The sequence below is a fragment of the Setaria viridis genome, chromosome 3 (genome assembly GCF_005286985.2).
Source record: "Setaria viridis chromosome 3, Setaria_viridis_v4.0, whole genome shotgun sequence".
Lineage (NCBI taxonomy): Eukaryota > Viridiplantae > Streptophyta > Magnoliopsida > Poales > Poaceae > Setaria > Setaria viridis.
This window is the reverse complement of record NC_048265.2, coordinates 48,370,938-48,386,092: the sequence shown is the minus strand read 5'-3', so window position 1 is coordinate 48,386,092 and position 15,155 is coordinate 48,370,938. Positions and strand designations below refer to the sequence as shown.

Sequence of the window (15,155 nt, the reverse complement as noted above, 5' to 3'; positions counted from 1 at the left end):
CAATCGCTCGCTGGCCAACGGGCACGAAGCATGTATCTGCTCCGGTGACCGTTCTCAACGAGGTGCACGAGACTACGATTCCGTTGCACTTGTGCACTTGGTACGAACAGTTGGGGTGTAGCTAGGTATCTACCATCTGCTAGAGCAAAGGAAGTTCCTGATGCCTCCTCCTCCCAGCCCAGCACGTACCCCTCGTCAACTCCATTAGCCCATTGCATTGCATGCCGTTAGTACACGTCTATATATATAATCTCTTGCTTTCACTCGATGAACCGCCAGTGGGTGTGTAGTACTGTTGCATTATATTTGTTGGGTCCCAATTATTATTACATTACTCGACGATGATCGTACATATCGTATCTTTTCTGCACAAAATTAAGGGATCGATCAGTGCATTTGCCGGATCTGAATTACACACTAATAGGTGATGATTGTATCGTATCTTTCTTCACAAAGAGAGATTGGGGTTCTGGTTCATGTGCTGCAAACCAATGTAATGGTCTATGTACCAGAGGGACAGCCGATGGCCATGTGTGCTGCCGTTCGTCCTGAGATAACCGGACGAAGACACATAATGCTTTTCTGTCTTCGATCCGTATGGTTGCAGTTCCTCTGTCTCTGCATAACTACAGCCGATCCCTATGGTGCTTTCAAGTTGTAGTCTCGCTCCTCGTCGTCTGTAACCGATGAGCAACAATTCATGGCGCCCACGCATGCAGTCGAGAAGCCAGCGTGCGAAGGACATTTCGTCATTCTTCCGCACAAATTTAAGCGATAATGTGTCAGAACAAAATTTTCAGAATTTGGAAAACAATGCACCAAAGTTTTCTTTCAATATTTTTGAAGCTTGTTATCTGAGAATACAATCAATAATTAATCCTTTGAATCTTACGTTTATGATAGAAGCTCATCCTATGAAAAAAAGCATATCATAATAGCAGAAAAAAATTTTAATTAGCTACAGGAGAGATGCCCAAATGTATATCCTGATGTCCAAATAGCAGGAATAAACAGCAGCAGCAGTTTGTGTAATTCAACATTCCATATGTGGCAACTTGAGGTCCTTTTTAGCAAGAAATACAGCACTACCAGTCACAAATTATGTACCACAAAGATTCAGAATTAGAGGCTATCTCACCACTACCGATGCTGTAGCAGGGCTGATGTGTTTCGGAGGAGAGACCATGGCGCTTGGAGTCGGTTTGTCTGGTGCGTCTCATTAAAACTACTATACCGTGAATGCCTTAGAAACAATTTTTAGTTACTAATAATCAGATTATATTCTTTTAACGCTATCTTTAATTTGGTAATTAGTACTTGGATCGATCGCTACGCCATCCTCATCTTCCGGTCGCGTCCCTGATGGTGGTGAGCATCTGATCATGTAGGTCGTGGTGGTCGCTCATCTCCGATTTGTAAACAGCCACTAGAATGCGGTGACGGTACAAGATCCGCGCGAGAAGGTAGCAGTATGCAGCCGCTTCCTTAGCAACATCAGCTGCTTCCTTCCCAATGTCTCCTATTCCCACCACGTAATGTTCACTCGCTCACTCCCTCCGTTTTCCTTTACGTTAACATCTTCTGTAAGAAGAGTGAGTGTATATAGGCAGTTTGGAATGACGAAGGATGAAAAATAACAATTTTTTTATGTATGTTCAGGTGAAGTGCAGAGCAGTGCATAGTACATATATAGGCAGTGAAGTATCATTAACATACGTGAATCAAGGTTGTTGGCGGCCACTATTAATTTGTTTTGGCTTCATTTTATATTGTGGTACAACACGCACCATTACGTACATATTTGGGTGACGACTCGCACCATCTCTTCTCACCGTATGCACGTGGTAGTGAAGAATATTATGGCCCCTATGGTCAAATTCTGTGTACTCGTAAATGTTGTTAGTCCTATGAGTTAGTATATATATTGTCACACAATCGCCAAAATCGCTAATGGTCCATGTTAGATCCATTTTCCATACAAGTATAGTTCCAATGTAGCCGGTACTATACATCATTTATCCATGGGAAAAGGTGATAACAGCACGAGTTCTTCTTGCTATCACAGACCGCAATTTCCTTGAATCTATATTTTTATTTGAAGGTAGGGGAGTAATTCAGTTCAAGAGTGATTTGGGAGAAAAAAAGGAGAACTTTTCAACCTTACAGCACGCTTTGATTCATTGGTAACGATGTCTACTGCGTTAGTCTCCGTTGGCCATTGCAGTGCTGTGAGATCATTGCACTCCATTAATGATGTTGATCGCCAATAAGTGGATTGACTTGCCATGGCAAATCTGCTTGAAATTGTCGTTCGGCCAAGCATTGGCAACGTTCAAACTGAGGCAAAGAGCACCCTCTCGTTCTACAGGAAGACACGCGATGCTAGTCTGCGTGCATTGCCGCTGGTGCCGGCTGCGGCTGCTGCTGCGAAAGGGTAAGGAGAAAACGGATGCAAGCTCCACATAGCAATACTAGTTTTATTTCCCCATATCTCATGTTCCCGCGGCTTTATGCACTATCTTCACGTGCTTGGAACCGCCTTTCCCATCAGCGTCTCCTTTTTCTTTGTAATTTGTACCATACCAATACTAACATTGTGGGTAGAAAAAGAGAACGATATATTCAAGTGAATATGCCTCAAGAATTATATATACATGCACGAAGCATTGTTCATATAGGCATGGTTGGTGAGCTATTTATTTGTATATATTGTGCTTGTTGTCGAGTATATACAGCAAAGATCCCAAGTAAACCTGAGCAAAACTTGAGTTAGGCCTGAAAAAAAAGCCTAGTTCCATTCGGACCTAAAATTCGTGCCCACAAACTGTCCATGAGCATCAGTCGGGCTTAGTTTTTCAGACTGGATTTGCTCTTTTCGTTCTTTTTTCTTAAAAAAGAAAGAGAAGATAATAAAAAATAAATGATTTGGGCCGGGCTCATTTCTGTAGCCCTCTGCCAACAAAGTGCCGTAGGCCAAGCCTAACAGGAAAAAAAATTGTTCAGGTCAAGGATCCAGTTTTTTTATATTAGATTCTACATTACCAGTTTTTTTATATTGGATTTACATTACATCGAGTTATTTATATGGAGACTCGTGGGTTGTTTATATACGGTATAGTACATGCCCGCGGCCCATCATCCGCTCACGGGCGGGGGTCGTCGTCGTCACCGGCTGGCTGCGCCAGCGCGCGGGCGGGTCAGCCAAAAATCGAAACGCCCCCCCGTCCCAAAAATTTCGGCTCGGTTCCCACACGATCCCTCTGTTCGGTCCCGCGGGGAATTACCCCCCCCAAGCGGTCAAGCAGGCAGGCTTTTCAAATCCCTCCTCCCCCCAACCCCCACCCCTCTTCTCTCTCCCTCCCCTCTCTCGCTGCCACCACCACCTAATCCCCGCCGCTCGCCCCCGCTTCCGGAACCTCCCAGAAGGTCGCCGGGGGCATCCGGAAGCTTCCGCCGTCAGGTCAGTCAGTCAGCGCCGTCCCAGGGCCTCGTCGCCACTCGCTCCCCATCGCCGGGGCCTCCCGACCGCGTCGCCACCGGTGGCCCCCGATCCGCCACCGCCCCAGTGCCCCCACCCTTCGCCGCCGCTCCGCCTCCGCCTCGCACCCAGGCCGCCGCCGCCGCCGCCGCTTCCTCCTGCCACTGTAGCACCCCAAAACCCTAGCTTCACTCCCGCCGCCGCCGCAGCGGGCCGCTGCTCCACCGTCGCAGCCCCGCCCCGCACCAGGGCCGTTGTGCCGGTGCTGTCCCCACTATCGCCGGTGGATGCGGCAGGGAATGCGCCTCCATCCCTTCCCACGCCGCATAGCATTACTTTGAGCCTCCCTTTGGGGCTCAGGCGTATTCGCGTTATTTAGGGGGCCAGATCCAACGCGCGTGCCGTTCTATACCACGCTTTCAAAAAAAAAACTATATCGGTGTGCGGTTCATGATCCGAATGCCTCGTTTTGTGACAAGTTAATTAGTACAACATCAAGCAAATCATACCCAAGTTTATGTTTCCGATATGTATGTGTGTGTAGGTTGAGGAGCGGGCAGTAGGCGCAGGGAAGGAGGGAACAGTGGGGGAGGGGGGGTGGATGTAGAGATTGTATGCTACTACAATGGCGCAAGCTGCTGTTGAGTCCGCTCTGAATGGTGACTCGCTGATTGGGAGGCAGCCGGTGGTTCCGAGGATGAAGAGGAAGACGCCCTCCGAACTGAGAGTAACGCCTTGCTTTCCTCGATGTTCTTATGTCCATTCAACTATGTGCACTTTATTCTCCCGAGGAATGCACAGTAGAATGAAATGTTTAACGGAACATTAATGCTATTTCAAGAGATCTCCAAGCAGATTGCTATAACACAAAACATGAAGTAGTTCCTGACATCTCAAACCTGCCTTAGTACATGGGAGTTCAGATGTGATAAAATGCACTGTTTAATCTGAACGGATTTATCATTGTTAATTGATTGTAGCTTTGTCATTTCTCATGGGCTTAGTTCAAAGAACTAGTGCACCAGTACATAACAACAAATGCAGTTCATATTTTCTTTTTTGAAGAATTGAAGAGACACATTATTCATCCACTTTGCATCTTTGTTACATAGCTAATCTGATAAACTTCTGATCGGGTCATCACTATTTGAACAACCATGATGTATATAGGATATATGGGGAAATTCATGGCTGAGCTTTTTGAGGACAATCTGCTTGAAACCTGACTAAAACCTGCTACTTGAACACATCCTGATGTAGCATTGTATGCCAAAGATTTATTTATGAATAGTGAAACTATCCACATCCTGTTGTAAGCATCATGTAAACATAGCTGGACAGTAACACTGAGAGGTCTCACATTGTATTTTAGAATATCATTTTACAAAGTGCAGATAAACACTGAAAGTGTGTCAAAAATTATTTGTTGCAGGGTGAGCAACTGAAGCGGCGTACGTCCGAAAAGCCTGCAAATGACCAGTTACCTTCTTCTGCTGCATTTGATAGGTAGCTTTCCTACCTTGTCTGAGTTTCTCTTATGCTCCTTTTCTTTTGTCTGACAAAGTTGACTATTATCTTAGGTCAAGCAATGGACTTCGGAATACAGAACAACAGAAGATATCCAAATACATCAGCACACGTGTTACAGAGGTCTTCCCTGTGAGAAAAGCAAGAAACCATGGGAAGGAAAACTGTAAGGTTAGAATTCGATTTCATTTATATGGACTAATTAACTCTTAATCGGTCTTCTAGCACCATGTAAGTTAGTTGGTTCATTGGTTAGGTCCTAAATGTGAAATATCCTGCAGGATGCCTTGCAGAGCAATGAGAAGATTTGTAAGTCTATTGATGCTACAACGGCTTCAAATTTCGCATCATCTTCTCTTCCATGGTAATAATCGGACTGTATAACTTTGGGTGCATGTTTTTTTTACTATAACGTTCTAGCTCTTATTTGGCTTCTCTACCATGATTCAGTGGTAATGGGGACTCTGCTAAGTCGGATTCTTCTATGCCATCAACGACGGAGGGAGCAAAGCCAGGTTTCAAGAAAGTTGAGAAATGCAGTGAAAATGCTCTGCGGAGTGTATCTGAGCTTCATGTTGGTGATGAGAAGCAGACTGGTTCTAACAAATTTGATATGGTAATAATCATTCATCTATTGCAATTTAGTGTATCTTATCATTTCAGCTAATATTTGTACCACATAATGTTAGGAAAAAGTACTTAAAGGGTTTGGAACTCGTGATGCTTTTGTGGCTTCTGGGCTCAGCTCCTCTACTGTACAAGTTGGTGATGCTGTGTTGAAGTCTTCAGACTTGTGCCCTTCTAAGATCACCATTCCAGGGAAAAGAGCTCCTTTGGATTTTACCTTAAAGACTAGTTTGCAGTTTGTTTCGTCGTCGTCTGTGAAATGGTGGGTGTGCACTACCTTGACTTGCATCTCTTTTGTATTCAGATTTCATCAATTAGAAATCACACTCCTTATAAATCTCACGTGTCTGTTTTGTTTTAACCTATAACATATCTTTAGTAGGCATTCTGAAAAAATGTATTTGACAAATGATTACACGGTGATTATATACTCTTCAGGTGCTGTACTTGCTAATACTGACAATCAATAACTCCTATTACTTGTAACAGGTGTCACAAGCTCAATACAAGTTTTGGCAGGAGCAGCATCACTGGAGCTATAGGTCAGACTTGTCCTCGTGGGTGTCAAAATTTAGAGTGCCCAAAGCCTGAGAGCAAAAAAGAATTCTTGTTCTCGAAGGCACTACAATCATGGGTATATCCGCAATCTTTGCTGCCTTCCTCCATCATATCTGCTATGCTCTCATCAACTGCACGAGGAGGTAACAATAATACCCGAATACTCCTTTTTATTTTTTGTGAACACAATTCCATAAGAGTGATTTACTCTTTGGCCTTGTAGAAAGCGACTTTCTTCTCAAAAGGCATCAGGACTGGGAAGATTCATTTCAAAATCTTTACTACATGTTCCGGAAGAATATGCTGAATATATTCTATGGTACCTTCTTACTCCACAGAACTCATATTGTTTTATATCCAACCATGTATGTACGCCTATATGCACACAAAAAATAGCGACATGCTCTTCTTTTTAACAAAAAGCAGTAGCTCATTATAATTCATGCAAATACCTATAACCTACCTGCCTTGAGTTTTCTTTGCTGAAAACTGGTTACCTACTTGTAATTCTGTAAACAATATGATTTTATTTGTGCATTACACTTTGTTTGAAATATGAAAAGAGCACGCACTGATACATTTTGCTCAAGGCCACCTCCATCTGCAGTTCCATTTTGTGTGCATTGGCTGTTTTGAATTTTATTATTCTATTAGACTACTGTTCTCTGTCTAACTGAGCATCACTTTCTTGTCAGTTTATACGACACAATTTGTTGCTCTCTTCATTGGTGGAAGCCATTTGGAGAAAAAACAGTCCTGTAATGCTTACTTGTCACAATCTACACGTGGCCTACGCGCATTACTGCGGAAACATGTGAGTTCATTCTGATTTCAGTACCACTTCCACAGGATTGATTCCATATATTCTGCTTTTGGGCACATAACAAACACTGACAAAAGTGACTTCGTAGTTGCTGACCAGCAATGCCACTGTATGTTTTTACTAGAATACATCCGGCTGTTTTTATCAATGGATACCTAAGTTTGTTAGTTGAAGTCATTTGTCTACTGTTGCTCGGTATCGAAAATGTGCTTGAATTAAGAAGATACCTCCAGCTGTTTTATCAATAGATACCTATGTTTGTTAGTTGAAGTCATTTGTCTACCGTTGCTTGGTATCATGATGGGATCAGGATCGTGGGACTGCCACATTTACTCCAGATATTGGTCTCTGTATGCATAAAAGGATTTGAGATACAACAACAACAACATAGCCTTCGTAGAAGGATTTGAGATAATCCAAGCTAAACTAGTTTTTGAGATACCAGGTTCATCACTGTAACAATGTGACCTTGCATTGTTGTAGGGTGTTTGCTTTTCCATGCCTCTTTGCAATACTGAAGTAGAGCAGGCTACTGAAGATGACCTGATTGAACTTTCAGAAATCCAAAGGCGCAATCTTGGCCAGGTTTAATTTGCTTCCAATTTCCCTGGTATGCTTTAATTAATATGCAGCAAAACTGACTAGCTGTAAAAATGAATGCCATTTAATTTGCAGGCACTCCATTTAGATGCTCTATCTGATGTGGACAACACCACACAGTCACTCCTTATGTTTAGTGGCAATGAGAGTGTTCATGGCTTATACGACATTCTGTTGAACTACAAGTAGGGCGATTCTCATTATTCCCTTATCTCATTCTTGTTTTGATACAAACATTTTCTTCCATAATCTGATCTTGTGATTCTTCAGGTCCTTGCTGAATTCTTTATCTGCTGCAGACGTCCCAGTTTTATATTCACCGCAGCCATTTCAAAATGGCTGTCTACATATTCCAGAGGTCATCTCATTTCTGTTATCTTGTTTAATTTTACTTATTTTCCTTTGAGGTCCTTTTGGTACAACACTACTTAGTAAAATTCTTGAGTGTTTTACGATAAAAAGAACCCTGTTAATGCGCTTCACTATTGTACTGTAAATGCAAACTTGTTCGTTCAAAAGCCTTATTGCTTTGACATGTACATGCACCTGAATAAGAATTTTCCACATAGTGTATTTTACTGTTTTGATTCCTGAACAATCAGGTTTGTTATGACTGTCTTAAGTTGCTTTGCATAATTGTGAAATCTTATCATCTGCATCCTATGTATTTGGCAGGTGAAATGTAGGGAGATGAGGCGAGCAGACATGGGGCTGCTCTCTTCGGGTGGGTTTGACACAGAACCGGGATCAGCATTTGCCTCCACGGCTGGCAATATCTGCTACAGCATGGAAATAAAGGACCCGGTCCTCCCGCCCTGGGTCGTCTCAGGAGTCTGCGCCGTGATGAGCTCAGACGCAAGGAGCTTCGATTTAACGTGAGCACAAACCATCCCGCCTGATGTGTCCAATTTGCCTCATGTCATGTGCTTAGCCTTACCATTTTCCCCTTCCCCTGCAGGATCGCTACCGAGCCGTCATCCATGGGGTTGAACGCTGCCCTCAAGTCCATGACCACAGCTCCTCAACCTGAGACGGTGCCCTCCACGGATGGTGGCGCACCAGCCGGTGGCATCCCTGACGCCATCCTGGTCCCCTCCTTGCACTCTGGCTCGCTCCGGCGGCTCAGCTACACTGACGGCGAGTATGTGGCCTACACAACTGTGTGAGCCCGAGCTCCAAAGAACTGCAGCGCCCCGGAGCATCTGGGTGGCAGGGGAAGGGATGGCAAGTGCAACTACTTTTGTTGTCCGGCGGGAGAAGGCTGCCCGGCTGGGATCCACGTCAAAGAAGCCTCCTGCATTCTTCAGAGCTGGGTGTGTATTATGAGGGTCTATGTGTAATTTTGGAGGCTGTAACGTTCGCTTGGATGGTACAGTAACTTATGAGCTCTGGTTCTGGGGCAGAAAAAGGACAGTTGCTGCGTTCATCAGCGTTCACCCATGCGTGCTTGGTGCTGTAGCTCTTTCGATGACCTGGTTGCCTCTTGTTTATATGTTGATTTTTACATGATTACCCATGGCCTAAAATTTGATGATGAGAGTCCCTTTGTTGCTGTAGATTTCTTTTTTCCTATAAAGGATTGTTGGTGCAATTTGGATGGATTGGAAGTCAAGGGTTAAAGGTCGTGTTTGTTTCAGCTCTCCAGCTTCAGGAAAGTTGAAATAAATAGTTCAGTTATTGGGTTGGTTTTCGGAAAATTGGAAAACTAGTTTATGAGAAAATGAACTGAAAGCTGGAAAGTTAACTCAGATGAGCTTTTCCTAACTTTTAGTGGGTTGAAAAGATAAAAATTTATTGAAAAACCAATAGCGAAATGTCAGCAATTAAAAAATTAGCTTTCAGAAAGTTAGTTTTCCACCATTCAAAATCAGAAACTCAAATAGGACTACATTTTTTACGCGAGGCGCCTTGTCTGCAGCCTTCAGGGGAGGGAGGGAAGCGCAGGGGTTTGTTTTGGCTTTGGACGCAACTTTTACTTGCTGGATCAACACGTTCAAACAAGAAGGGTGATGGTCCAAAGGCAATGTGCTGTCAGAAATGGAGACAGTTTGATGCTGACATTAGAACATGAGATGAGATAATTTCCTGCCTCAACAGATCCGCCTTTTCTCTGCCAGTTTCAGCATCACCAGAAAATGCAACGCGCGGGAATATAAAAATACAAAATCGACAAGGGAGTATGCTTTTTTGAAAAATCAAGTCAAGTCAATGGAGTCGGTTGCGCCTCTTGTCCTCATTCCAGGGATCAGGGATCAACGAGGAGGGGAGCGGCAGCGGCTGCTGCGTGATCATAGCACGGTCATCGAGGCACCCTCCTCCTCCCTCTCTGCAGTGAGAGTCTGCCGCAACGCGACGAGCGGCCGGAACCGCAAAAGCAACTGCCACCTCCACAGTGGCAGCCTTTGGCTTCTCCAGCTCTCCTCTCCTCCTCCCTTTCCTTTTTGATTTTCTTCTTCCCCTCCAGACTCCAGGCGCCGCCTCGCGCAAAAGCTTTGTCCTTTCTTCATCTCTCTTCTCCCCGTCCCGTCGTCCCCTCATCGGCTCCTCCTCCTCCTCCCCCTCGTGAGTGCTCTGCTCAGCCTCGCGTCGCGGCGCCATGAGCACCTGCGGCGGCGGCGGGGGCATCATCCCCGCGTCGCGCTTCCTGCGCCGCCGCGCCGCCGTCCGGGACCTGGGACGCGACGCCGCCGCCGCCGACCTCGACGCCTTCTGGGCCGCCGCGCCCCGCCTCTACGACTTCTCCCAGCAGCAGCAGCTCACGCGCCCGCCGTCGCCACCTGCGGCCGCGCGGCGCTCGCCTCCGCCGGAGCCCGAGCCGTGCAGCCCCGGCCCCATCACCCTGCTGCAGCGCCGGTCCCCGCGCCCGCCGTCGTCCCCCGCCGCGCGGCGCTCGGCTTCGCCTGAGCCGTGCACCCCGTGCCTCCTCACCATGCGGCAGGACCACGAGCGGTCCCCGCGTTCGATGTCGCCCCGGGCCGCGCGGCGTTCGCCTTCACCGGGCCCGGGCACCACCTGCCTGCTCCTCGCCGTGCAGCGCACCTGCGTGGCCTGGGGCGCGACGCGGCGCGTCGAGTACCCCAGCCGGCACCGCCCGGCCTCGCATGGCGTTCCCGGCCAGGCAACCCGGGCGGCGGCGGCGGCTCGGTGCGGGGGCGAGGACCAGGAGAGCGCCAGCGGCGGCGCGAAGAAGAGGAAGTGGCTGGAGGAGGTGGAGAAGGAAGAGGAGGCCACGGCGGAGGCGATGCAGGAGAGCGGCCGCGAGGACAAGCCCGTGGTGCCCAACGCGGGGAAGTCGAGGTCGAGGAACAGGAGGAAGGCGAGGTGGAGTAGCCTGCACCGCCGCCGCGGCGCCGCCAGGCGCGCCAAGAAGGTCCCGCGGGTCGTGAAGGAGGAGCAGAGAGACGAGGAAGCGGAAGCGGAAGCGGAAGCAGAGAGCAGCCAAGGCGTCAAGCCCGCGGTGGTGGAGGCGGAGAAGACGACGAGGGGGAGCAGGAAGAGGGCGGGGTCGAGTGGCCGTGGCCGTCGCCCCGGCGCCGCCAAGCGCGTCAAGAAGACCCCACTCAAGGAGGAGAAGGTGGTGGAGGAGGAGTTGGCGGAAGAGGAGGAAGAGGCGGAGAGCAAGCCCGCCGCTCCCGCTCCCGGCCCTGCCTCGCGGCGCGGCAAGGTTGACCGGTGGACGGCGTGGCGGTACGCGGCGGGCGAGGCGGCGCTGCTGGGCATCCTGCGCGCGCGCGGCGCCTGCGCCGGCAAGCCCGCGCCGCGCGCCGAGCTGCGGGCGCAGGCGCGCCGCCACATCGGGGACACCGGCCTCCTCGACCACCTCCTCCGCCACGTCGCTGACAAGGTCCCAGCCGGCAGCGGCGAGCGGGTGCGCCGCCGGTACAACCCAGCCGGCGGCCTGGAGTACTGGCTGGAGCCGGCCGAGCTGGCGGCCACGCGGCGGGAGGCCGGCGTGGATGACCCGTACTGGGTGCCGCCGTCCGGATGGAAGCTCGGTGACCCCGTGACGCCGGAGGCCCGCGCGCTCGAGGTGCAGAAGCAGGTGGAGGAGCTCGCCGGGGAGCTTGACGTCGTAAAAAGGTCTCCTTTCTCTTCTTCTTCTTCTTCCCCTCTCCTATCTTCGATTGCAGTTTCTTCTTGCAGTACTCATGAATGATTATGCTACTTTGATTAGTTTCTTGAATTCAACAAGCGGCAATACTACTTTTGTGCTGAAATTGACTTGTGATTTCTGTGTACTGAAGGCAAATGAAGCAGCTCGATTCCAATATGGTGCAAGTGAGCAAGGAAGCCTACATCTCATGGAAGGTGATCATACACATACCTTGATTTGAATCTCATACCAGTCTCACATTGTCCAGCATTTTAGTAAACTTCTAGTGCAAAACTAAATGGGATATCCATGTGTCACGTGTGACACTCCCTCACATAGTTATGCTGTGCTCTGCATTTGTAATGCTGTGCATATGTCTAGTTCTGGCCGAACGTTGGTGTTTGGTTTGGATTTTATTAGCTACATTTGTACTCTGCAGAAAAGAATATTAAAGCAACAGTATTTTTTGCTTGGCATTGGTCCACTTATAACTCTGTCACCTCTATGAAGTTCTCAAAGGCACTACAATTATGCATGAAATTGCATACAATACATATATGTTATTTACTTCTCACATTGCTTCATTCATCCATTGTGCTTAAAGTGGATGGATGTACAAATGACCTTTTAGTCTAAATTCTGCACATACATCAGAACAACACTTAGTGTTAAGCTGCATATCCGTTTCCATTGTTCTTGGATGAACTTGAAGAATTCACACCAACCTGGAAATTTGTTTCCATTGTTTTTGGAAGAACTTGAATTTCTGTTGCAATTTGTAGTGTAGCACTTAAAATGAGATATGCATGTGTGAAGCTCTCTCCCTTGTAGTTATGGTTTGCAGATGTTGTAGTTCTCATGAGTAGCAAGTTTTGATTTGAATTTTGTGAGGTACATTGTGTTGTGCATAGACAAATTGGCGTAGCAGCAGGATCAGATTGTGCTTTGCAGTAGTCCATTTTGTAACTCTTTCTGCCTGAATTCGCTGCACTTAACACTGGATGATCACTTGCACAGAGATAGTCTTGATATACAATTCTGTTTCCATCAGTAGTGAAAGAACTTGGATGATGAAAAGTTCATATTTTTTTTTGTTCAGTGTAGCATTTTAATTTAGATATGTTCAGGAATCATGATGATCTTGTTTGCAGGGGTATGACTGTATGGTGAAGGCCAATGGCAAGCTGGAAAAGGAGGTGCTGTCCTTGGAGGTATGCTTCACCCTTACCGCTTCCTGAGTTTAATCTGATTTGATGCAAGGTTTATCTTTCTGATCCTAGCCTACCCCAACTTGCTAGCTTAATTTGGTCATGCCATAACTTGTGGTTTTTTTTTTTCAGGAGAAGTACGAGAATGCGACACAGGTGAATGGCGAGCTGAAAGAGCTGCTGCTGTTACTGAAGGTACAACACTACATTCAATCAATCTTCACAATTTGCGCCTCATCAAACTAATAAGTTATACTATGTGTTTAATAGTGTTACCTTCTTGTATATATAAATCTTCTGATAACATTTGGTAGCTGTGTTAATTATGAAGTATTGTTCTGAATTCTGGACTGAAGTTCTGGATCTGTTTTCCAGGAAAAGTATGATACTGTGCTTGAGAAGAATGACAGACTGGAGGAGCAGATGGTTGCCTTGTCCACTTCTTTCCAATCCATGAAGGTACAGTCACTATTCACTGCAATTCAGCTGTAGGATTTAGGAGACCCCTGCTCTGTAAATTCTGTTTTTTTGCCACACTTTGTGATGTCCCTGATTGCATATTTAGCAGTTATAGTCTGCAATCTACTACTGATGAAACATTGCTTGATGCATTGGACTGTATGTGCAGGAAGACTTGCTCCTTCAGAGAATTGGAGAACAACCCATGCTGATGTTAGAGCAAGAGCCTTGGGAAGACAAGCAAGAAGCCAGTGCCGGCAATGCTGCTGCCGGTGCAGGCAACCAGCTGGCTGACTCTGACGCCATCAACGGCAGCTTCAGCAGCAATGGTGGCGCTTCCCATGGTAGCGCAAAGAGGGCTTTGAGGAAGTGCAGCGTGCACATCTGTAGGAGAGATGGGATGTTGCAGTTGCCGAGGACTGCGTCCGGTGACACGGCCACCAGTCCTAGGGAGCTGCCAGAGCCGCTGACACCTGGTGGGGACTTGGTCGTCGCCGACTTTGACGCCGTGATCAACAGGCTCGCGCCACCGTCCATGGAGGAGTACCTGATGGCTGAAGGCCTCCCCACGCCGACATCCGCCTCGTCCACCAATGCCTCTCCCAAGCTCCCGCTCCTACCCACCCCAGCCTCGCCGGTCCAGGTCCAGTCACCGCCACGGCAATCAACGCCACGGCAATCGACAACCATGACCATGGCAAACCTGCAAGCGGCGCAGCCATACTCTGGCGACCTCAACCTGCAGCTCCGGTGCATGGTGAGCAAGTACATGCCCTGGTTCCTGTCCAAAATCCTCTCTTGATCATCTACATCAGGTTGCAGTAGCACGCAATTGATCATGAAGACGACTGACTGACCTCTGCGTGACCATTGGTACTGCCTGCAGGACACGTCATCTTCGTCATCAGGGCCGTGCGGTGCCAAGGCGCTGAAGCTCGACGCCGGTGCTGGCGGTGGCGGCGTGGGCACGGAGCTGGCCCTGGCGACTCCCACTTACTGATTCAATCAATGCTGACGAGCCCCGAAGAATGAACATATCTTCCCACTGAAGTCTTGCCACACCACCGTTAACAAAGCAATAGCGGTAACCCATCTCAGAACATAGCTCACAGGTCCACAGGATAGCTGAAGACAGACAGAAGAACACCAGAGAAGATAGATTACATTTCACCTTTCTTAGGCAGTGCATTTAGCTAATTTTCTCCGTTAATTGCCAGTAGTTATCACTGGTTTCAGTTGGAACTTAGTTGCAGATGGGTTTGCTTACAGTTGAGCACCATGCTGCTGCCTGCTACTTCATTCCTAGTTTGTACTTATGCTTGGAGAACTTATCTGACGCTCTGTGACTGTTTAAGTCTGACTGCTCGGGAGGAGTAAGGTTTCACAGTCGTGCCGTTCTTGATCTTGACTTTGTGATGAATTGCACAGTGTTTCCGGATTAGCATTTACGAGAGAGTTGTTGTTACTTGTCGATTGCCATGGTAACTTGGACTCTGGGAGCTCTGCCAGTCCAGCATTCCGTCGAACAGCATGCTTGTGCACGGTCGCAGCGCGCCAGCCTTGATGTATCCGTCGAGCACTCGAGCGTGAGGTGAGGGAGACCTAGAAGCATGTCGCAGGCTCGCAGCCCTTGAGCCGGAGGCAGGCTGACCATGGTGGCGTCGGAGACGACGGCGATCGACCACGGTGCGTGCGGCGATGGCGAGGCTGTCTTTGGCTGGAGGACGGACGTGGCGACAACAGGCGCTTTCCACTTTCCAGGCGGTGCCGTGGAGGCAGCCA

The 15,155-nt window shown here is 47.9% G+C and overlaps 2 protein-coding genes across 2 annotated transcripts; both read left to right on the top strand.

Moving 5' to 3' along the window:
* The first annotated feature begins 3,303 nt into the window (after window positions 1-3,303).
* On the top strand, window positions 3,304-9,125 carry LOC117850014 (uncharacterized). The gene is made up of 15 exons (XM_034731785.2): window positions 3,304-3,460; window positions 4,023-4,205; window positions 4,911-4,984; window positions 5,059-5,176; window positions 5,287-5,369; window positions 5,456-5,621; window positions 5,695-5,894; window positions 6,122-6,333; window positions 6,414-6,509; window positions 6,886-7,004; window positions 7,497-7,598; window positions 7,689-7,798; window positions 7,884-7,971; window positions 8,289-8,488; window positions 8,572-9,125. Exons 2-15 carry the CDS (start codon window positions 4,104-4,106, stop codon window positions 8,777-8,779), a joined length of 1,878 nt encoding a protein of 625 aa, XP_034587676.1. The 5' UTR covers window positions 3,304-3,460; window positions 4,023-4,103; the 3' UTR covers window positions 8,780-9,125.
* A 752-nt stretch (window positions 9,126-9,877) lies between these two features.
* Window positions 9,878-14,781, top strand: LOC117849384 (protein AMEIOTIC 1 homolog). The gene is made up of 7 exons (XM_034730919.2): window positions 9,878-11,693; window positions 11,858-11,921; window positions 12,858-12,917; window positions 13,047-13,109; window positions 13,290-13,373; window positions 13,543-14,130; window positions 14,260-14,781. The coding sequence occupies exons 1-7, from the start codon at window positions 10,210-10,212 to the stop codon at window positions 14,371-14,373; spliced, it is 2,457 nt and encodes an 818-aa protein (XP_034586810.1). The 5' UTR covers window positions 9,878-10,209; the 3' UTR covers window positions 14,374-14,781.
* The last annotated feature ends 374 nt before the right edge of the window (window positions 14,782-15,155 follow it).

Coding starts and splice junctions, on each gene's coding strand:
- LOC117849384 (XM_034730919.2), top strand. CDS start 10,210: ATGAGCACCTGCGGCGGCGGCGGGGGCATCATCCCCGCGTCGCGCTTC. Junction 12,918..13,046: donor AGGAGGTGCTGTCCTTGGAG/GTATGCTTCACC, acceptor TTTTTTTTTCAG/GAGAAGTACGAGAATGCGAC. Junction 13,374..13,542: donor CTTCTTTCCAATCCATGAAG/GTACAGTCACTA, acceptor CTGTATGTGCAG/GAAGACTTGCTCCTTCAGAG.
- LOC117850014 (XM_034731785.2), top strand. CDS start 4,104: ATGGCGCAAGCTGCTGTTGAGTCCGCTCTGAATGGTGACTCGCTGATT. Junction 6,334..6,413: donor CTCATCAACTGCACGAGGAG/GTAACAATAATA, acceptor TTGGCCTTGTAG/AAAGCGACTTTCTTCTCAAA. Junction 7,599..7,688: donor AAAGGCGCAATCTTGGCCAG/GTTTAATTTGCT, acceptor TTTAATTTGCAG/GCACTCCATTTAGATGCTCT.